The following is a 21669-nucleotide window of genomic DNA, read 5'->3' as shown; positions in this document are numbered from 1 at the left end:
AGAATGAAAAGTGATTAGCGGGGTATTAACAATTAGCAGATAATACATCATCAATCGATATATATATTTAACCGTCGTTGAACATGCAAACAAGTTTTTTTTTTTTTTTTTTTTTTTTAAATCGTTACCAAATTCAATATTATCCTAATAAATTATGAACTTACGAAATTCGTAGACCCTAAGTTGTGAAGTTTCAAGTCATGTATATATCAGAAATGTACCGAGCCATGAGGAACGTAAAGGCTTTACGAGTGTCGTCGATAAGGTCAGTGGGGTAGACACACAGCATCATCGAGTGCTTGCATTTAGCTGTTTCGATTCTTAATTCAACTTCCCACACAAGAGTGTGTCATCATTTCAATTCCATTTCAGATACCAATTCCCCAAATCCATGCTTCAGATATCATATCGCCTTCATCGCAACCAAACTTGCGATGATCCCAATGAAAGACAGCAGACTATGCAGTAAAATACAGAAAATGCCTCTGCTACCAAAAGAATATTACACAAATATCCACAAACCTTATACACTGGAAAAAATATATTATTTCAACTACACCTCCACTGAAACGGAGAAAAAAAATGAGTTACCAAAACTCCACAGAATAGCACAAGCATGTCGCTAGATTGTCCTCGCCCCGATGGTCTAGATTGCCCGCATATCAGAAGCTGCTCATTGGTGGCATGCCAAAGGGTGGCATAGGAGGCATCCCCATTCCACCCATATGTGGTGGTGGAACAAAACCTCCCATTCCTGGTGCACTTCCCATACCTGGCATTGGAGGTGCAGGCAAAGCTAGAGGCAGCAACTGAGCATACATGTTCTGCATCAAATTAATCAATGCTTAAATTATTCATAAATCACAAAGAAAAGAACAGAAAACTAAATGAATGGAAAACTAACAACACGGTGGTTAAAATTTTGATTGGAAAAATATATGACTAAGATATATAGACCCAGAAAATGTAAGAAGTCCACACAGGCAGTGGGGATAAAAATACTCTCAGAAAGCCCTAGACGACAACCATAATTTTTAAAAATCAACAGACTAGCAGTCTTGAAATGATTACCTGCTGCGCAATTACATCCTTCTCTTCCCTCTCTTTAGCCTTGACCTCATTTTGAGCCTCAATTTTGTCCTTAACAAGTTCATCAACTTTGCCTGTGTATTCTCGAATGAACTACAAAACAAAAGAAAAAAGTGCGATTATTTGTAAAAAAATTTCCAAATAGGAGGGCCATGTTTCTACAACCAACCCCACCCCCCAAAAAACTAAACATCAAACAGAAAAGGGCATCTTGCAAGCACAATAACTTTCCAAACTTTTTTCCCACTTCCTTAGCGACCTCTTCCCAAACCTTGACCCTCTTTCTACCTAAATATTGAAAACAATTATGTACGCCATTTAACACTAAAAATCTCACAAGCAAGGTAGCTGGCACCATAAAAATGATTAAAATCAAATCAAAGATCCATATGCCAAGCACGAGCTCAAACTAAAATTTGGCATGACACCCTATGCACCTAAACCTAAACTTACACCGGTAAAAGAGAATGGAATAGGGAGTATATATGATATTGTAAATCACCTGCAACAGATAGGGGAAAGCAAAGTCGATCATATTGTTCATCCAGGCAAGTTCAAGAGCAATGTCTGGTCGGATCAAATCGTAACAAACAAACAGGCATGAAGCAAAGCATTCCTTCTTTCCCTGCACAAGCGCATCGATATAAAAAATAAAATCATAAAAAAACATAGATTATCTACACCCTCACTCAATAACAGTAAAAAATAACATGCCTAAATGCTACAAGTAAAAGCTGAAATTTAGAGAGAGAGAGAGAGAGAGAGAGCCATTTTCCAAATCAGGGAAGTTGATTGTTTGACATCTTTTTTCTTTTTTACAAGTAAAAGCATTGTTTGGCATCCTTCACATGGAAACATAAATATATCCTCCAGGACTACCTGTGCAGGAGCTGTAACAGACATCCCAACCCAACAACTAACATTGCAAACAGACCCGACTATGGGTGAGAATGTTCTCATGAAATTGGCTGTCTCCATGCCATCTTTGTAAAGGTTGTGTACCCAACCAAAAAAACCATCTAAATCGCAAACAGGAAAAGAGAAAACATGTTTTAGACCAAGCTAAGTACCTTTTCAATGAAGTAAACAAGCAACTCTTCCGCAAGTTCACGGTCACCAGATTGTGAGGCTGTCTCCATGGCATCTTTGTAAAGGTTGTCTTTCTTTGACAATGCAATGGACTGCTTCCACCTGCCTGCCTTCTTGTATATATATGCAGCAACACGTCTCATTTCAAGAAGCTCGTGTTTCTCAATCTGCTCAAACACATAACAATGAGACCAGTGAAATTGGACTAGTTAACAGAGAACATCAAGGCAAAATCATTGCATCTCACCTTCTGCGCAAGGCCAATTTGATCAAAGTTATCGTGCAAATCAATTGATTCACGCAATCTCTCGTAGTCTTCCTCCTCAACATATATCCCGTTCAAAGCCTCATTCACGGCAGCCACATTGTTACTCTGAACTGCAATCATGTATGGCTTCACAAGATGCAGGTGACCCGCCTGATATAACATGAAAAAAAGAACTCAAGAGTTAGAGCCAAGCAAAGAGAGTCATAACTTAGATTCCAACAAGAGCATAAACCTCAAGTAATACCTTTCGCATAATGTCAACAACGCGTGTATGGTCCACACGAAGTGCAAGCACATTGAGAAGATCATTAATAAGGTCTGGATGTTCTTGCAAGTAGAAGTGCACAGCCTTATAGTATAGCTCCACATTAGCAACTTTAACTGCAACATCCTTGAACTGCATGTGATCCCATGCCTCTGGGGAATGATTCATTATAGTGGTTGCAGCGTTATCAAACTCATCATATTGGATATACAGATAGGTAAGTTCCTGCCAATGCTGTTGTTCATCACAGGCTCGTATAAGCTTTGGAATATTGAGACGGGTTGAGAACAACTTAATATGCTCCATAAGCTTCTCAGGACGGTATCTAGCATACAGAACTCCCAACTCAGTGAAGATGCCCATATGTGCTCGTTCTAAACCTAAACCGCTCTCCATAAGGGAGATTAGCTCATTAAAGCATCCCCTATTCTGGTAATACTCGCTGACCTCTTCCAAGTCATCCACCTATTAAGATTCATCACGCAGCAAATAGAGTTGAGAGTTGAAAAAATATGTACGTTATCAATATATAACATGCTGATTTGCTTAATATATAAATGTGTGGGTGTATATAGCATCTTGCCCAGCACTAAAGCAAATGTTATCCTTGTACCCTGCAAGGGCCCAAATTTCAGACTTACAACTGAAGCTCATTAAAATTAGACCTTCAAATTTCATAGGAAGTATATAGAATGCAACAATCACCTGTATAATAATGTTGAGACCACATATTTGAGCTAAGCGGAATTCCTCTGCATCGACACAAGCAAAGCAAACTTCCTTCCATGTTTTTGAGCTGTTAGCTTTCCTTGCCGCATCAACGGCACCTTGGAACTGTCTAAGTTTCACAAGAGTGCTAGCCAACTTGGCCCAGTTAGATATAAAAGCAAATATAATTTTGGCAGCCTCATACAGGGCTTCATCATATAAGCGATCACCGACATTTTGGAGATTAGCTACGTTAGGCATGAGAATGAATTCCTCAATTTCACTCAGCCTATCGATCTTTGCATATGCATAGATGAGCTCACTGTCCACCTTGGGCTCTTTCGCCTTCTGCCTAACCATCAGAAGGTATCTCACCAAGTCATGGTAAACATTTGCATCCTCAGCAGCACGAATTACGTCCAAGAATTGAGTCATATCATCTGCTCGAATGAAAGACTCAATGGCATCGCTCACCAGGCCCTCCCTGAGTTGAGCCTTGGCTACCTGGCTCCAAACAGCATCTTCTTCTACGCGGAATGCAAACTCGACTGCCCGTTCAATGTTTTGGATATTATCCAATAAGACATTGACAGCCTGAACATTCAAATTAAACTTCTTGAAAATTGCAAATGCTTCCTCGTACAGCTGGGCTTCCACAGCCACTTCCCCAACTGCAGGTCCATCAAAGTTATCCAGTCTATTAATGTAATCCATAACTCTAGATGGATCTGCTTTGATGGCTGTCAAAATGAGCAGGTTTTGCAGATTAAAGTTCCCACTGAATGCGGAGTTCTGAAGCACAATCTTTTCAAGGAGCTCAATTAATTCATGAGGCAGATCGGCTGTCATGAAAGCCTTAACAGCTGCAGAAACTTGTTCAGGGCTCTTGCTTTCGGGCAAAGCAGTAGATACAACTTGGTCAATGAGCTGTCTTCTATAGACATTTTCGGGGTTAAGAACTTTCTCCCAAAGATCAGCATCCATCCTTTCAACCACATATCTGCAACCAAAGTATGAGTCAATAAGCCTTCAAGCACCAACTGCACCTAGTAAGACAAAAAAAACATAAAAACACACAAACCTTGCTTGCAGTTTGAACAAAGAATTTTTATTTGTGACGTTGATAAGCTCTTCATCACATTGTCCTCGCCGATATGCCACAACAGCCAGGGTAGGATCACGTTTCTCACAATATTTACCCACAACACGGGAATCATAATAGGGGTTGGTGGTAAGGAAGTGCTCCGGATTGTTGTTGCTATCAATGATAATTTTCCCCAGAGCATTGTGAACATGAACATCTTGGCTTCCCTCGCTCACAAGATGCTCTAGGAACTGAGTGAGCAAACGAAGTCGATTCCTAATATAAAAATATATATCTATATGAGAACAAAATTAATGGAACACAAAGGGATGAAAATAGAGTTGGGACTTCACCTCTTCTCACATTCCTCCACAAGGGGCTCCACCGGAAGCAAAGAACGGACAGAAAGAATCAAGCCTTTGATAAAATCTTCAGGACACTCATCATCTAGCAGCTGCCCCACTACTAAAGGAGCATTCCCTGGGTTCACCTATCCAAAGGAACACAGAATGTCGCAAGTACAAGAAATGAGTAAATTTCGTATAACAGAAAAAGACATTTGCAAATGTTCAAAGAGGTAAAAATAACAATTTGAGAAAATGGGGAGTCTAATGGATGTGGCGTTATATGTGTAAGAAGAATGAGAAGTTGGTGGATCATCTCTTACTTCACTGTGAGGTGGCAAGAATGTCATGGGTGGAGATCTTTAATAGAACATGAATTGATTGGGCAAGGCCCAATAAGGTTGTTGATTTGTTTGCATGTTGGAAAATATGAAGGGCCAATTCATATATTGAGGATGTATGGAGGATGATTCCTCTATGTATCATGTGGTGTTTATGAATAGATAGGAATGGTCAAAGTTTTAAAGGAGTGTTCTCTAGATGAGCTAAGAAGTTTCTTCTCCCATACTTTATTTCTTTGGACATCCTCTTGTGTACTTAATGGCGTTTGCTTCCATGATTTTCTTGTATCACTTTCTAGCTCCTTACCATGTAATTAGGTGTATGTTGTTTGTATACCTCCTGTGTACTTATGCCTATTTACTACCATCAATAAAATGTTATTTTACTTATAAAAAAAATAACAATTAAAAAACCTCATACCTTCTGAACATAACCTTCGATGTAACGAAGCATGTTGTTGGAGTACAGATAATGTGTGAGATCTGGAACAAATCCAAAACGGTCACAAACATTAATTAGGGGCCGCGCATCTGGAAGCTTTGCTTCCATTAAAAAGTTCTTTGTTTTCTCAGGGTCATAGAAATTCGACTCTCTGGTCACACGCTCAACCTCTTTGATTTGTCCAGTTTTAGCAGCTGCCTCAATGTACTTAAAGTGAATGTCAGGGTCCTCACTGTTCCATACATTGAAGCAAATCAGAAAATAAATAAAAAATGGATGTACCATCAGTCCATAAGCGACCAAGCAAAAAGGAATTTTTGTCAATTAAGTAGGTCACCTGGAACTGAAATATGAGCCAAGGAAAAAGTACAATCCTTCATATGACTTAAATTGTTCAAAAAGCTTTATGCATGCATCCACACCCAACTGTTCACAATATTCCTTAGCAACCTGCACAGGTGTGTAAAGATAAGCTTCATTTAAAGTAATAATTCAGATTTTCACATAACACAAGACAGTGATGTTTACCTGCACAATTATCTGAAGATTTCCTCTTAGATTGACCAACAAAAGGTCCTTCATACACTCCAAAGCCCATTCACGTGACAGAGTGCCAAAAAACTCCACAAGTGACTGTAAAGAACCGCATGGTTAGTAGGAAGTTTAAAAAACTCCATCATATCCTAAAGATAAAAGCATTGGAGTACAGGAACCTGTGGCTCAATTGCATGTGTGTTCACAATGACACGCTTAATATCTGGCAATTCTGTGTAATGCTGCATCACGCGTGAAATGTTTAACATGGAATAATGTGAGTAATTAATGTACAGAAAAAAAAAAGAGAGAAATTAATGAACAAGAAGAACTGCAAGAGGAGATTACTTGCAGAGCTCGAACATAAAGACCAGCTTTTTCACAAAGTTGGGCAATTCGAGGACGGTCATAATGGCTGAACATTCCATTAGCTAATATGGCGTCAGCAACATTTGGAAAAGTTACCAGATTGATTTCCAGGACCTATATAAAAGATAGTGTTACAGTGCTGAAAACAGCAGCAGTTATCCAAACCGAAGTCAGATAGCTTTAAAAACAATGGTGCGAATCAAGAGAACCTTTGTTTGAAGGAAACTATGTTCAGGAAGATTTGGCTTCAAAACATCTAATAGGAAAGCCGTTGCCTCACGGATCAGGTTCCTCTGTTAAAACCACAGAATTGAAAGCAAAAATGAAAATTAATTTACACATATGAAGCCTGTCAGTGATTAAAAACAACATTAAAGCAATAACAATAGAATATCACACATCCTTATTATCAAATCAATATATCTACTCAAGCACCATTAGAGACAACAAACCTGAAGAAATAGATCTGTAATGGTATTGTAATCAACTGGACAACCTCCCTCCATTTGAGACATCATTAGCGCAAAATTAACAGCTCCCTACATTCCAAAAGTAAGTATTAGCTCCATAGTTCCAGAAAGAAAAGGTCCGTGATGGGTAAATATTAAGTTGATTAAATATGGTTTCAAGATTTTCTCCTCATCCAAAAAATAATACTTTTATACCACAACACAGTTACTCAGAAAAAGGTAAATGGAAAACATATGAAAGGAAAAGTTTAGGCTCCAACGGGATTTCTTATTTGCTCAAGTTTCAACCTTAAAGTACTAAAACAACAAAACATACAAACACAGAGAGATATAGTCCAATACCTGAGGATCTGAACGAAGGATTGTCTGTAGAAGGAATAGATAATCTGGACTGTACCCAACCTAAAGCAATAAAGAAACAATGACATGATCAGACCATGAAATAAGTATACAAAAATAAATGATAAATAATATAATAATAACAGTAATGCAATCAATCACAATAGCAACAATGATTAAAAGAAAAAGAATATCTTCACCTGTTTTGAATATATCAAAATTTTATCAAACTCCCTCCGTTCAGCAAAAGCAGCAACGACTTTTGGAGTTGCTCTGGCTTTAATGTATATTTTCAATGCGAGATCATTATCCACAGTCTACATTGGAACAGAATAGTATGAACACAACAAAAATAAATAAATAATATCAAATACAGCAGCATTGGGATAAAGTAAACCAGTAACTCGATAAATTCATTTCAGAAGTGTCTTTCATCTATTTGAATCTCAAATTGCGCATCAAACCTTCACGAGATCCCCTAGTTCCTCACTGCATTCCAGCTTATCCTCTGCCAACCAATTCTCCAAAAGATTCTTTTTGTTTTGGTTCACAACAAGGCGTGATAATTCCAATGACTCAAAAGCATTGAGCTTTCCCTTTGTCAAAAGTGTCCCGAAATACTGCAACAGAGGTGGCGTTTGCCCAGCTTGGACAGGAACACTCTGCAACAGAGCAAGATACCAACTTTATATGCCAAGGCAGGAAGGAAACATGAACACGAAACTCTTGGCAGATACCAAGATTTCACCCAAGCTCAATTCAAATGGTACATTTAATGTAACTACAGCTGATTAGGGGAATTTGTTTTTACCTGCTCCTTCACATATTTGCAAACAAGTAACACGCAAAATAGCATGTTTGCTCCTACAGTATGTCTTATTCAGTAACTACCAAAAAATGCATAACTAAGCGCCCTCAAGTAAGAGGAGCAATCCTTATTTTTTTTTTTAAACAGGATCAATCTTAAGCAGCAACTTTCAATTCCAGCAAAAGAAAGATCCAGATACACAATGAATGTCAAACTGGGCAACAGAGACAATGAGGAGATAAGGCCAATACAACCAGTGCTTACAGAGATCCTGAATGGCCAGAATTCAAACGGAGAAAACTTGACATGGATGAAGAACATTGAAGCTATGAAATATTAGCAGCCAACGAAATGTGTTTGATTGAAAAAAAAATTTAAAGGTAAGATGTGTTCGATTGGAGAATCAAAATGTAAAACCTGGAATTTGGCAACTGTGTCCGGTGTTCGGAGGATTCCTTGTGGGGACTCGGCCGCAAGTTCTGCAGCTTCTTTGTACTTCGTTTGGGCAAATAGTTCTTGGAAACGTTGGACAACCTGAGACCCAAAACCAAGCATCCCCGGATTTTCAGTATTATAAGAAGGCACAGAGCAATAAATAATTCGAACTCTAAGCATATATTCGCATACAAGCAGTTAAAGAAAAAAAACATGTAATTAAAAAACATATTACCATTCAATATATGCAACACAAACATCATTTATTCTATCATTGCGAGACCCAAGGTTCTAAAACGCAATGGCAATAATACACGTCTATATTCCCAAATCCACAGTGAATATGAGACAGGGACATACTATATTCCCGAGAACAGGGGTTCACTAAACTCAGCACCCACTGCCCAAAACATCATCTTTTTTATTCTTGGGATGTAATCATACTACACTTGTTAATCGTAACAAAAAGAGGGTCAACAGTAAACATCATTAATAAATCACATCTACCTCTACTCTTATTAAAAGCTAGGCAGCACTGGTATGCTTAGAAAATCTACAAAAGTACTTAAAAACTGTTCAATACATTGCAGTGAAGGAGTCTTTTTAGGAGAAACATGTATAAAGAGTGTCTTGATCATTAAAAATACCAATCTTTCAAAGCATTACCAAATCACAAACTGCAACATGGTTGCATAACTGCATTAAATAACAACTGATTGATTTTAATTTTTATCTGCTGAAAATTTTCAAACTAGCAGAATGGGTACTATAAGGTGGAAAAAGAATCAGCTTACAAGCTGCTCAGCTCCAGGAAGATTCCCTCTTTTGGCAAGATTGACAGCAAGCTCCAAATTGTTCAACTGTAAATGTAAATAGACCCCATTTGTAAACAAAATAATTATTTTTCCATAATAAAACCAACAAAAATGCATGCTTGTGAGTATACCTGGCCACTAACAAATGGTACAATTGTTTGATCATTTACAGTAGCCAATAACACCTGTCCACGCCTATTGATTGCATAAAAGCCTCCCACTGATGAAGCTTCTGCTGTCAAAAATATTGGATCTGGACTGATTCTATTTCTATAAACAGCAGTAGCGGTCTCCAAGTCATAAACAAATAATAGCCCAAGCTTGGTGATCACATAGATCAAACTGTATTTGTGGGATATCTGTGAATTACAAAATTCATGACTATCAATTTTGCAGCAGTTTACTGAAACAAGTACCAAAAAGTAGAGACTTTGATACCTGCATTGCAACTGGAAAGTCGTCGGCAAAATCTGGGGGGAAGAAAAGATCTGCTTGTTTCTTTGTAAAAGAAGGCTTCCCTACCATCAAAAATGCAAATTCATATAGTTATTAAGGATGCAAGGAAAAAAACATTGGTTGGCAGGATGCAAGAAAGTTGAAGAAGTAGAAAATGTGAATACATATCAATGATAACCATAACATCTGTAAACTAATACTCTGCCTCCAGGGTTCCCTATAGATTTGGTAAATTAATAGTCTGCCTCCAGGATTCCCACTTGATACCAAGAAATGTCTATGAATCTCAAGCTCTTACTTCCTATAGCCATAAATTCAAGTACGCATCTTGACAAGCCTAAAACATAGCAAAAACTTACTACTTACTCCAAGTCCAACTTATACAAAATTTCTAAACAATAGCTTTGAAAGTACAACCATGTGAAACCAGTATTCATTTATATTTTCCATAATTTTTCTCATCTCCACTAAGATTTCAGCAATTCGCAACACATAGCCACACCTGCTCTGACCTTTTTTATTTCTTTTTTTATAAGTTGTCTGGGCAATTTTTTTTTTTTTTTTTTTTTTTTTTTTTTTTTTTTTTTTTTTTTTTTTTTTTTTTTTTTTTTTTACCATTGATCTTTTAGTGTAGGGCCTAGGCAACGTGTGGAGACCCAATCCATCAGGTTTTATGCAATTTATAATGAGTTTTACGACCAAGATACCTATTTCCAGCTTGCAGGACAGAAAACCAAATCCATAACTGAATTTACATACATACATATATAAAGAACAAGAATTTCTCTGGAATAGGGAAATCTGTAGGTACGTATATGGAATTTGGAATGTGGAAGTTAAAACCTATTCCAACCCATGTATACATTCGGTTATATCAATGTTCCTTTCTAAACATAGCTCTTCACCACTCCATGTAAACAGCACACGAAGAACATATCACAAGTCATTTTAAGGAAACCAGAACATTGAATAGACAGAGAAAATGAAGGCATTACTGGACAATTCTAACTACGTCACTAAAAACGAAAGGAAGAGCAAACAACCAAAAGGTAATTAGAAAGAAATAGCAAGTTCACCTGGCTGGGCACCAAGCTCAATAACATGCAACTTTGATGTAATCTGTCCAGCATTGAGGGTCTTTGTGGCAAAGGAAATAAGAATAGAAGGATTCTCGTTTCCTGGGACCTGTAAAAACATAAAGTTTACCGACATCCATAAAACTGTGTATGTTTTGCACTCATTTAAGGAATTTTGTTACCTTTGAAAAAACATGTAATTTTGAATAGCATTAGGAAAGGGAAACCCTCACACCTTAAATTGGGCAAATGAGGCAGCATGTGCTTCAAGAGCTTGACTGCGCTGCTGATCAACGGAGAAAAGCTGCATATTTCCTTTAACCAATTGTGGCCGCTATAATCAAAATCAGATGAGGAAATCAAAACCAGAATACCAAGGCAGTTGTACAAATTAACACAAGAAATAAAATAAAAATTCAGGCAGGCAGTTTAAATCGGGGATTGGAAAGCATCCAAGCAAATATATGATATCTTTCAGGTCAACTCAGCTAGATTGATGCAGTTAGCTTAGAGCTCATTGGGTACAATTAAATGTAGTTCGACCACACATATTCTCACTTTCTCCGTAAAGCATTTTTTTTTTTTTTTTACTTGGAAATATCAGCTCTCTATACTCCCTTCGATGTGGTAGAATCAGACCCTTCATCCAAAAGAGCATTGGTGTAACCAACGCTTTTTATTGGCAAGTTTTTTTAATAAGTAAATATATCGAAATTTTATTAAGACTGGTATGGGCACAACCCCATCACTTGGGTATTTTTTATCGGTAAATTCGACATTCATTTAGTGAATTTTAAGCCCGCAATCTCAACCCACATCACGTTCGAGGAACATCTTAGCTAGATCTCATTGATACGAGTTGAGGAACTTTGAATAGACATGAACAGAAAGACAGAAACGTACCTCGGGAGAACCAGGAGCAATTCCAATCAAAACCAACCACTTTTCAGAAGAGTCACATCGATAGTTTATTATCTGGTTGTTTGCCATATTAGCTGTTCGATCAAACATCTTTACTGGCTCAGAATCACCTACATCAGATATGCAGTGAGGACCATATAACAGTGAACAATTAGAACCCGAGATTATGGCAGCATAACACTGAAATAGGTTCTCTAATAAGTATACTGAAATGTGTTAAATAAATGGATTTTACCTTCAATGGACCAATGATACACTGAGGTCTGTGTCACCAGGCCCAGCATCTTCACTGTAATCCACTTCCAAAACACGATCTAGACAGGAAGAAGCAGGGGGACTTGATTTAGGTATGATCTCAATCTCATAGTATTAAAATCAAACCCGCAAAAAAAAAAGACAAAACAAAGCATAAAAATATCTCATAAGCTATAATAGAGAAGCTACCAAATTAAAGTTCTCACCTGCTCAGGCATCTGAAAAGATTTCATTTTTGCTTTCATCTCAATGTTAAATATTTGCAAATGATCCTGATTGGTTCCTTGGAGTTGGGCTACACAGGAATGTCGGAGATAAAACAATGTGAGTGCAGAGAATAATAGAAGCATGCATGAACCTTAAATATGTGTGTGTGTGTGTGTGTGTGTGTATTTATTGAATTTTATTAGGAAAAAATATAAAACGCAGCAGCATTGGGGAGTGCCTCAATTAGCAAGCCAAAAGTTAAATTCTTTCTTAACCTAGTATCCTAATATACTAGAGAAGTTGAGGACAGATAGACAAACAAGTAACCGGGCATAAAAACTGGTTCAACTAGTTGCATACACAAACAAATTGGATCAAAACATTTAGGCCAAAATACATCCATGAGCTTCACGCTTGAGGTTAAACTAATCGCACACTAAGGAGTATGTGACAACAAACGACAAAAAATCCCAATGTTTTAAGATTGCATGACATGAGAAGCAACAAATAATTAAGTGATAACCACATCCTACCTTTCAAAGCAAGGATTCTGGAATTTGGATTCATAAGTGCTGAGTCAGCAGTAATTGGCCTCCTCAAAGGCTGCATCGGCATATTCATATCAACAATAACAACGCTATTCTGTGGCGCTGTTTCCCGCACGCATATATACTTATCGGACTCCATAGTAACATGAGTAAACGTAATGAATTGCGGATTAATCCCAATGCTGGGTAACTGCAATCACATCAGATCATACAAGTCTATAATTCCATTTGTGTTTATGGCTTATCAAATCAGGTCAGATCATACACGTGCTTATAATGTATACTAATCAGATCACATCACACAGATCTCAGTAACTGCAATCATGTCAAATCACACAAGTCCATGCTCGGTAACTGGGGTTACAGGTTAATTCCAAGGTAATGAGCACATATATACAAAGCAGATCACATCATATCTTTTACTGTTGAGAACTTAAGGAAGAGACGTGTTATGGTGATAGAATGGAGTTAAAGTGCAAGACAAATTAGGAATCTGTGGATCATCTTTAACTCCATTGTGATGTTGCTAGCACTTTATGACATGTTGTTTTTAATCTTTTAGGGCCAAGTGGATGGTGTGTTGATGGATAGTACATTTATTAATTCTCCGGAAAGGACCGTTTGTTAATCGTCACAGTAAGGCCCTATTGAGACTGATCTTGATCTGTCGTGTACACGGAGAGGAAAATGACAGAAGCTTTGAAGACAGCACAAGGAATTAGAGAGACCTCAAGGGCTTCTTTTTCAATTCCCTTACTGTCGGATGGAAGCTCACTTATGTTATTCCAGTTATAGCTTCCTGGATTTTCGTCACCTCTTTACTTCATCTAATTCTGCAAGTCTGATGCATATTCCATGTGTGCTTGATAATACCGAACTTATCTTACTAGTCACAAAAAAATGGAGTCTGAAAATAGATAGTGAAATTATATTCTATGAGACAAATTATGAAGCAACTTTAAAAAAGTGAAGGGAGTATTTTACAGATCTGAGTAGAAACCAGAAATTTCAAATCCATCGAAAATATGATGCAGACTAAGCATTACAAGCACTGTGAGATTAGCAAATCGCTGAAGTCACAGCACAGAATTTGGCATGGAATCGAAATTGAACAAAACAATAATAACTAAACCAACGTAATTATGCCAGCAATTCCTTTCCAGCTCAAAAGACGGCTATCGTTTCAAACTATTCATAAAGCGCAAAGAGCAGTCATTCGGATTATAGTAAAAAATAGAGGAAAAGGGTGCGAGGGAACTGACAGTTAAGGCCTCTTTCATGGTGATCGGAGCGTTGGCGGCCGCCATGGTGGTTCAGCTGTGGATGTAATCAGATCAACGATGGAGAGGCAGATCGAAGCTCACAGGGGATTCGAATCGCTGCAAGATCTGAAGCAGCGACCAAACCCTGTAACCCTCCGATGGAAGGAGAGGGAGAGATCTACAGCGAGACGGAGAAATACAAGATGCGAATTACGGATTAATGAGTGGAAGGGGAAGGTGACTGATACGGTGCAATGAGGAGCAGAGATCGCATAGACAAGTCTGTCACACTAGGAAAGCATATGAGAGATGCAATGGTAAATTTTCAAAAAAGAAAAAAAAAATCTTCGTCAGAAAGAAAAAGACTTGTTAAGATGGGCTTTAGCCAAGAGACGAGGGGCATTTGCCTGCCTTGCCTTGGTTTTATAGATGCCGGGTCGATTCCGAGTCCGGAATAGTGAATACAAATACAATCGACCCACTCTAACGTATATTTAATTTCGAGTCTTTGACTCTTTGGACTGCTTGCCCGACCCGGACAGAATTGTTGCCTTCTTTTTATGGGACGACATTTCTTCTTTTGGTTTGGACCGATGGTGGCGCAAAAAACGGTTGCCTGCATTTATATATGTCATTGTTTTTTTTTTTTTTTTTTTTTTTTTTTTTTTTTTTTTTTTTTTTTTTTATACATTTATATATGTCATTGTTGTGTTAGGCGGTAAGAACAGCATAAAATATTGAGAAGCTCCGAAATGTGAAAACTATTGCATATAAAATATACTACTCGCTGCGACATATCTCTTGCATTTTCTGTACATTACAAAATTTCCGTATGCCTGTCACGAGAACATCACGTGAATCTGGTTACACATGCCAATGAGTAAAATAGTATAAATTAGAGTACTCTCTTCTTCCATTCTTTATACGAATGGAATGGATTGTGAGGTTGTGCGTTCAAAATCTATGTAGTAACGTTTTAAAAGGGAGAAAGGTAAGAGCTTATTAATAAGTTGTATAACTCTTTTAATGGGTCAATCCTCTTAGCACTTGGCTTGTTCAGAAGATATTTTTGCTTAATTTCTTGCTTGCGCTGCTTTCAACTTTCTTCCAAAAATTCATTCGCAGGACAACTAACTACATGTCACCGATTATCTCAATTTGAAATTCCCTCCCAAAGTTAAATCACGAAACAAGATGGCCGTTCAATTGGATTATCATCATGACACTTGTGTCATCCGTGGAGCCTCCAGGCCATCACCGATTATCATCATGCACAGAGACCGAACCACATGATCTAATATTGCCTCTTGATCATTAACTGAAAGAAGAGAAGAAAACAAAGAAGGAAAATATATCACTTACCAAATCTATCAAGCGTAACGTGTTGAAATTTTGTGTGGATCGAGCCTCGTTGATCTGTTGTGTGTCGCTCGATTTGATGATCTAACTTACTTTTTTGTGAATTTTCAATAAGATTTGAGCCATCGTCGCATGTATAATATTATCGAATCATATAAATCTTCGTATGTGATTGATTCTATTTTACTTTACTTTTTCTACTTTCGTTACTAACAAAACATCTTTGATTTTATGCATGGCGTTCAAACGATACGTGTTGAAAAGTACTACCTAGTCCCAAAGCCCATTAGGCTATAGAATTAGGAACTCGAAGTTAGGGCCGTTGATCCTTATGACTTTGGTCTCTGGTTCTGCTGTTATATATCCATTGTTAATTAATTAGGTGTCGATCTCCAATTCCGCTTGATACAGCAAGAGACCTCTGTACTCTCCAAACACCAATCCACAAAACCTCCAATTATTGTTACAATGATTTATTCTTCACTTCAAAACAAGTTTTCTAAGCATATATATCATTACCGGAGTAACAGCTGCATAATTACCACGATTCCAATTCCTTCTTTTTCATATTCCCCGGATGTTCGGCTATCAGATGCGAGGGCCTCAGCAATGCCTCGGCTCATATATAACAGCACGACAGTCGCCAACATTTGAGACCACAAGATTACCTTCTTGCATATAACCTGCGTCAACAGAGTCAAGAACAAAAATCTCTCCTTCAAGAATTCTGCATCAGCGGCAACAATTTCCTGATCTTTACATCTATCTCCTTGTGGATGGGCCTATCCATGTTCTTTTGGCTTCAAGTTCGGTAGCCTTGGAGAGATAGTAGGAAGAGTTTGAGACGTACAGTCAAAGCGCAATGCACGTTTTACTATTTGGGTTAATTGAGGTTGTTTCTTCCCCGGGAAACGCAAACACAGATCATCAAAGATGGGATATTACGTAAACCGCTCGGTAAACGATGTTGTGGAAAAGGAATTGACTCGGTTTGACTTTTATGACTTTCTTTCTTAATAATTCGATTTTTTTTTCGGCGAGGGCGACGAATAAAGGCCGTTTGACTAAGGAGCGCTGACTGTGCTAACGACCTAATGAGTAAATTAGTAATGACCATTCTAGTAAGGTCCGTGACTCGTCGCGCTTTGAAAATACAAAAATTAGGGATTCATATTGCTTTTACAAAACTTTACAAAATTAACACTCCTTCAAAGATACCGTCAGTCTCTTTGATCGAACAGGAACACTTCGAATACTGAAATTTGGCAGCAATACTGTAGTTAGTGGTCACTCCGGCCAGTCCCCAACCGAAGCTAGACCTGTATACGTGTCGCTTGAGCAGGTCTCTTTCACATCGTTGTCACAAAGGCATGACTCGTGTCATTCTTTTTCCTACCGGTGGCCCGCGTGTCCCATTGTTCTTGCCCAAAATTGCCGCATCATTAGGCACGTGTCATCCAGTCCAATATGCTCCTCCTAATTTGTCCTATAAAATTGCGATCTCCTCGTCCAAGCGCCTTTGCAACGATTTTGCATGTTCTCAGGTTAACTTTGCCAAAGCTTCCACAACATATATAATAAGAGATCAGCAATGTCTACGGAACGGGAAAGGGCAGAACTTGACGCCAGGGCTAGACAGGGGGAGACTGTGATCCCTGGTGGAACAGGTGGCAAGAGCCTTGAAGCGCAGGAACACCTCGCTGAAGGTAGCGATTTAAATACTACTTCTCTTAATTCATCACAGATGTATGTATAATCAGAACTTACGGTTTGCACATTGTATATACGATGCATGAATTGGGCATATCATGTGTTTCATTTTTTCTCTCTTTGGTTTCTCGGCTATATATGTAAAGTAAGATCGAATATTTTGCCAAGTTCTGATGTTACATACTTTTGCGTGATGCAAGGGAGGAGCCGAGGAGGGCAGACAAGGAGGGAGCAGCTGGGGACAGAAGGGTACCAGGAGATGGGTCGAAAGGGTGGTCTAAGCACTGTGGACAGGTCAGGAGAGGAACGTGCACGCGAGGCCGAGGGTGTTCCAATCGATGAGTCCAAGTTCAGGGCGAAGAGCTAGCTAGTGTAGTACTTCCCAGCTGTTTTGAGTATGACCGTAGGGGTGTGGGTATAGTTGCTGCATACTAGTAGTTCGTATTGCCTAGTTGTTTTGTTCTAGAATGGTGTTTTAGGGTTTGGCGCCGCTCGTTCTGGCTGCGTTTCTTGTAGGCGCATCTGTTTTTGTGTTCTGTAATGTCTGTTGGTGCTTTCTCAGTATTGTGCTGTATCTACTTGATGGCTACTCTGTAGGTCCTATTTAATTATTGGTGTTTGCACGCTTTTTTGGAAGTTCCATAGATGCAATACGAAATACGACGGTCAGACGGTCCGACGGACATGCATGCTGTGTTCTATTTTTCTCTCCCCCTTGAGGTCGCAAATATTTTATGAAACACAAAACGTTAATACGGTATGCATTGCTTGAATTTGAGCAGGAAAGTAACTGAAAAGCATTAATTGTGCTTAGCTAACGTACAATTTGTAGTTTTATTTTCTTCTCCAAGTATGCATTGAACAATTCAGATGCGTGCGTTAAGTTGCCCCTTTTGTGGACTTAGGCGTCCTTCGCCTACTTGGCACAAATTTGGCATGGCCCACCTCTCTTAAATGGGTAGAACCCAGAAAAACTCAATGGCTCAACCCCAGAAACCAAGCTATAAGACGGCTACAGGAGAAAATTGAAGGAGAATTACATGAGCTTACACGAGAGACATAACAGGTGGCAAGTGAACCGAGAAACAAAAATAAATCGCGTGTCAAGATTTTGAGATGATACGTGTGTAAAGGAACTCGTTCCAAGTGTCGGGTAATCCGGGAAGACACCAATGGATACAATCCGCGTAGGTGGCTGGGTCAGCCTGTTGTTCCGGTGTTAACATTTTGCCTCGACGGATGGTGTGGACGGAGGTATGTGCATCTTTTCTATACTCAGAGAGGGTGGTGATGTTTATGAAGTGGACCGGCAATCTCATTGAATGTGTTACATTGCTGGCGATGACAAGGAGCCTTCGATCAGTGCCTACCTCCAATGGGGTGGACATGTTCATAACTGGGGTAGTCTCCTTAGCACACTTTATGCCGTCTGGGTTGTTCCAATCCTCGCTCCTAACACAAATTGCATGGCATTGATGATTTCATGAGTTAAGTTATTCCCAGTTGGAAACCTCCAAATAATGCATAATTTCAACCATACAATAATGATTGCGGTATTAGGAAGGCAATAATGATTAAAAAAGGAAAAAAAAGAGATGAGTATTGGGAAGAATATATGTGGTACTGGTGGTTAACCAACCAAAGATTTAAAGGACACTAATTAGCGAGCTCTAGGGTCAAATGATGTTTAGAGGCCACAGGCCCACAGTATCAACCACCAAGGCTACACTCATTGGACAACAAGAAAAGGATGATGGCTGAGCTCACTTCAATCTCTCGACTAGTCTACTAACGTCCATATGGCATATAAAAAAGATTTGGAAAGTAATATAATAAAGGGAATTGAGTTGGACAATTTGAATTAGTAGCAGCGATAGACTAATCAGAACGCTTAACCATTGGGGAATATAAATTTGAGGGAAGGAATAGTACGTACTTGATATGAAGAGGAGACATACTGCTGAAGAAGACGGTGGTTCGATTTGGATTTATATTTCCATCCACCCAGTCAGCCCATGTCTTCAAAACTCTCCCGTATGCTACAGGCCGATCGATCTCATCGTACTCCGTGGATCCCTCATCGAACGATCCTCGACTTTTCCATCAGATCACAGATAAAAAAAAAAAAAAAAAAATCAATTCTCAATAGCGCTAGCTTTTCTTTAAATAGAATGATGTAGAATTAGCAGCAATCAACTTATAAAGTACTTACAGGACTTTCATAGCGAAAGTGTTCATCCACCATATATATGTGTTAAAGATCAGGTAGTCTACGTCCTTCCAATTAACTCCATGCTTGTTGATTGATTCAGGCATGATTATACGATTCAATATGCTGTGCATATTGGGATCATCTGAATTTGACTCCACTAAAAACGGGGCCCAATAGAACTCCACTGTAGCGTTATAGTCCTATAAATGGTTCACATGGAGCATTCTCAAATTAGTCACAATATATTGCGGAATTCTGAAGCAATGTCCACCAATTTCTTCCCATTTCTTAAATCTTAACAACCGGGCGAACATGCCATATATGAGTTGTGAGACCCTCATGCTCTTCCCCATAGTGATTTGAAAATGTCAAGTAAATTGGCCGACATGGCCAATCAAACTAGTTGGACTGTGCATCAAATAATTTTTAATGCCAATCAGGATAAACAATATGGTTGGAGGCACTAATGATATAGGCACGTTTGGTCTAATACGAGATTAGATAAGGTAAAGAATATGGTTGCTTCTGCCAGCGAGAGAGAGAGAGAGAGAGAGAGAGAGAGAGAGGTACCTCAATTCGGAAAACAGAAAGAGAGCCTGATTTGTTCAAGCTCTTCCTGCCTGGAGGAACGACAGATTGAACCAAACAAACCATAGACTCCCACTGATTCCTATTCAATGAATCTCCTACAAACATAAGCCTCTTTCCCCTTAGCTTGTCAAGCAGCAATCTGGCTTTGAACCTAGACGACACGAACATAAAAACATAAGCACAAACATAAAAACATAAGCACAAATATATACAATCCCAGAAACAGAAGAGAATATAGGAAACAATTGAAAGTTTTTCAAAGTCTCTGACTTTGGCAAAGAACAATCTCTTGGTTGCCATTTCCAATTCTGGTATTGGAAATCCTTTCTCCCATTCCTCATGCAAGTCACTTGCGCCGTCAGAAATTCACATTCATCTTCTTTGTACAAAGGATGGGTCGCGTTATCGAAAACCCACTCTCCTGTGAACAAATCACACTCTTCTGGAGGCAATTCAACATCTTCATCATCTTCCTCAACAACCGGCAATTCGATCTTTTGCTCCTCTTCCTTTGCTAGAATCGATTTCAAATCCACCGGTTCTTGTTTTTCCTCGGAATTCTCTTCCTGGGATTCTACTAGTTTAGTTCTTGACTTTACCGAAAACGAAACTTCACTTTTTATGCCCTTCTTGGTAGTTTCTTGAAAAGGGGTTGTTAGTTTGGATGGCTCTTCTTGGATTTCTTGTTGCTTGGACCGTGAGAATGGAAAGTCAGCAATGGACTTCACGTCTTCATTGTACATGAAGACCCCAAAAAGGAACACCGAAAAGACCACAACAAATACTGAGAGATTGTTGTTTTTACGGCTTTTCATTGCTCCGTTTTCGGAGTAGAACAGAGGTCCTTTCCGGCGAGGTGGCTGCATGGGGAGAGAGAGAGAGAGAGAGAGAGAGAGAGAGAGAGAGAGAGAGAGAGAGAGGGACAGGGGGAGGGGGAGGGAAAGTGGTGAGAGACGAGAAGAGAGAGATGGAAATATAGAGAAAGAAATGAACAACCTGGGAGAGAAAGAGAGACTTACATTAGTTGAATTAAGCTTTGCTTTGTTTAATTGGGGTTTGGTGAGATGGTTTTGTCTTCAAGAAACTGGTTTGGCTTTTGGTGGAAGGAGAATAGTCTCTCTCAACTATTTTTCTTAAATCCTCCACTAACTACTTTCTTCTTCCATGGCAAACAATATGAGAGAGAGAGAGAGAGAGAGAGAGAGGTGATTTTAAAGCTTTCCCAAGTCGGTCCAAATCTCAGTCGGATGAAGGGTAGGGTGGTGTCAATGGCCAATGGTAGAAAGCGAGTTATTATCGATGTTTATGAGAGAGAGAGAGAGAGAGAGAGAGAGAGAGGGGAAGCGGAAGCAGCTTGAACAATGACAGTTTTGAGATGCCTACAGACGTGCATATTCACTGTGGACAAATGGTCAAACCCATTGGAGAGCTTCCCTCGTGTGGTTCATCAGACAAAAGATTCTAGTTCTGTTTACATTAATATTTATTTTCTTCACTTTAGTGAACTTTTTTTTTCTCTGTCAATTAATATATCTCCTTTTTTTTGGGGAGGGGGATTGGGGGTTATGAAAAAATGAAGATGATATATCTGTATAGAAACACAGATTTTTTGTTTGTTCTTTTTTCCGTGAGTGATACCTAATTTCACTTTAAGTATACCTGGTGTAATATG

General features: G+C 38.8%; 3 protein-coding genes across 5 annotated transcripts; 1 reads left to right on the top strand and 2 right to left on the bottom strand.

The window, feature by feature from the left end:
- Positions 1-318: 318 nt before the first annotated feature.
- On the bottom strand, positions 319-14476 carry LOC121246489 (clathrin heavy chain 1). The gene is made up of 30 exons (XM_041144667.1): positions 14126-14476; positions 12849-13053; positions 12315-12403; positions 12089-12167; positions 11836-11963; positions 11168-11266; positions 10933-11041; positions 9839-9918; positions 9532-9759; positions 9380-9445; positions 8568-8684; positions 7807-8004; positions 7543-7659; positions 7346-7405; positions 6986-7072; positions 6743-6826; positions 6513-6647; positions 6344-6406; positions 6159-6263; positions 5968-6080; positions 5610-5862; positions 4857-4993; positions 4501-4779; positions 3417-4419; positions 2691-3176; positions 2426-2596; positions 2160-2345; positions 1592-1714; positions 1072-1182; positions 319-824 (listed from the first exon to the last, which is right to left on the bottom strand). The coding sequence occupies exons 1-30, from the start codon at positions 14168-14170 to the stop codon at positions 663-665; spliced, it is 5118 nt and encodes a 1705-aa protein (XP_041000601.1). The 5' UTR covers positions 14171-14476; the 3' UTR covers positions 319-662.
- Positions 14477-16994: 2518 nt separating this feature from the next.
- Positions 16995-17877, top strand: LOC121247154 (protein SLE2). The gene is made up of 2 exons (XM_041145503.1): positions 16995-17190; positions 17395-17877. Exons 1-2 carry the CDS (start codon positions 17076-17078, stop codon positions 17559-17561), a joined length of 282 nt encoding a protein of 93 aa, XP_041001437.1. The 5' UTR covers positions 16995-17075; the 3' UTR covers positions 17562-17877.
- Positions 17878-18009: 132 nt separating this feature from the next.
- On the bottom strand, positions 18010-21263 carry LOC121247153 (protein ESKIMO 1-like). 3 transcript variants are annotated; one of them, XM_041145502.1, is made up of 6 exons: positions 21017-21263; positions 20268-20857; positions 19977-20148; positions 19407-19606; positions 19131-19289; positions 18010-18646 (listed from the first exon to the last, which is right to left on the bottom strand). In XM_041145502.1, the coding sequence occupies exons 2-6, from the start codon at positions 20810-20812 to the stop codon at positions 18298-18300; spliced, it is 1425 nt and encodes a 474-aa protein (XP_041001436.1). In that variant the 5' UTR covers positions 20813-20857; positions 21017-21263; the 3' UTR covers positions 18010-18297. The 3 variants fall into 3 exon arrangements, with proteins under 3 accessions (XP_041001436.1, XP_041001435.1, XP_041001434.1); XM_041145501.1 differs by lacking the exon at positions 21017-21263 and adding an exon at positions 20932-20946 and having other exon boundaries at positions 20268-20891; XM_041145500.1 differs by lacking the exon at positions 21017-21263 and having other exon boundaries at positions 20268-21004.
- Positions 21264-21669: the final 406 nt, after the last annotated feature.

Source organism: Juglans microcarpa x Juglans regia, chromosome 1S (assembly GCF_004785595.1).
Source record: "Juglans microcarpa x Juglans regia isolate MS1-56 chromosome 1S, Jm3101_v1.0, whole genome shotgun sequence".
Classification (NCBI taxonomy): domain Eukaryota; kingdom Viridiplantae; phylum Streptophyta; class Magnoliopsida; order Fagales; family Juglandaceae; genus Juglans; species Juglans microcarpa x Juglans regia.
The sequence above is the reverse complement of the archived record's forward strand: the minus strand, read 5'-3'. Positions and strand labels throughout refer to the sequence as shown.

Bases quoted from the DNA above. Each gene is read 5' to 3' on its own strand.
- LOC121247154 (XM_041145503.1), top strand. From the start codon at position 17,076: ATGTCTACGGAACGGGAAAGGGCAGAACTTGACGCCAGGGCTAGACAG. The intron at 17,191-17,394 runs GTAGCGATTTAA...GCGTGATGCAAG, and splicing joins GCAGGAACACCTCGCTGAAG to GGAGGAGCCGAGGAGGGCAG.
- LOC121247153 (XM_041145500.1), bottom strand. From the start codon at position 20,863: ATGCAGCCACCTCGCCGGAAAGGACCTCTGTTCTACTCCGAAAACGGA. The intron at 19,290-19,406 runs GTAAGTACTTTA...CTGATGGAAAAG, and splicing joins ACTTTCGCTATGAAAGTCCT to TCGAGGATCGTTCGATGAGG. The intron at 18,647-19,130 runs GTACGTACTATT...AATTTGTGTTAG, and splicing joins ATGTCTCCTCTTCATATCAA to GAGCGAGGATTGGAACAACC.
- LOC121246489 (XM_041144667.1), bottom strand. From the start codon at position 14,170: ATGGCGGCCGCCAACGCTCCGATCACCATGAAAGAGGCCTTAACT. The intron at 8,685-9,379 runs GTAAGCTGATTC...TTTGGGTCTCAG, and splicing joins TTCCTGGAGCTGAGCAGCTT to GTTGTCCAACGTTTCCAAGA. The intron at 6,264-6,343 runs GTTCCTGTACTC...GGTTCTTTACAG, and splicing joins CACATGCAATTGAGCCACAG to TCACTTGTGGAGTTTTTTGG.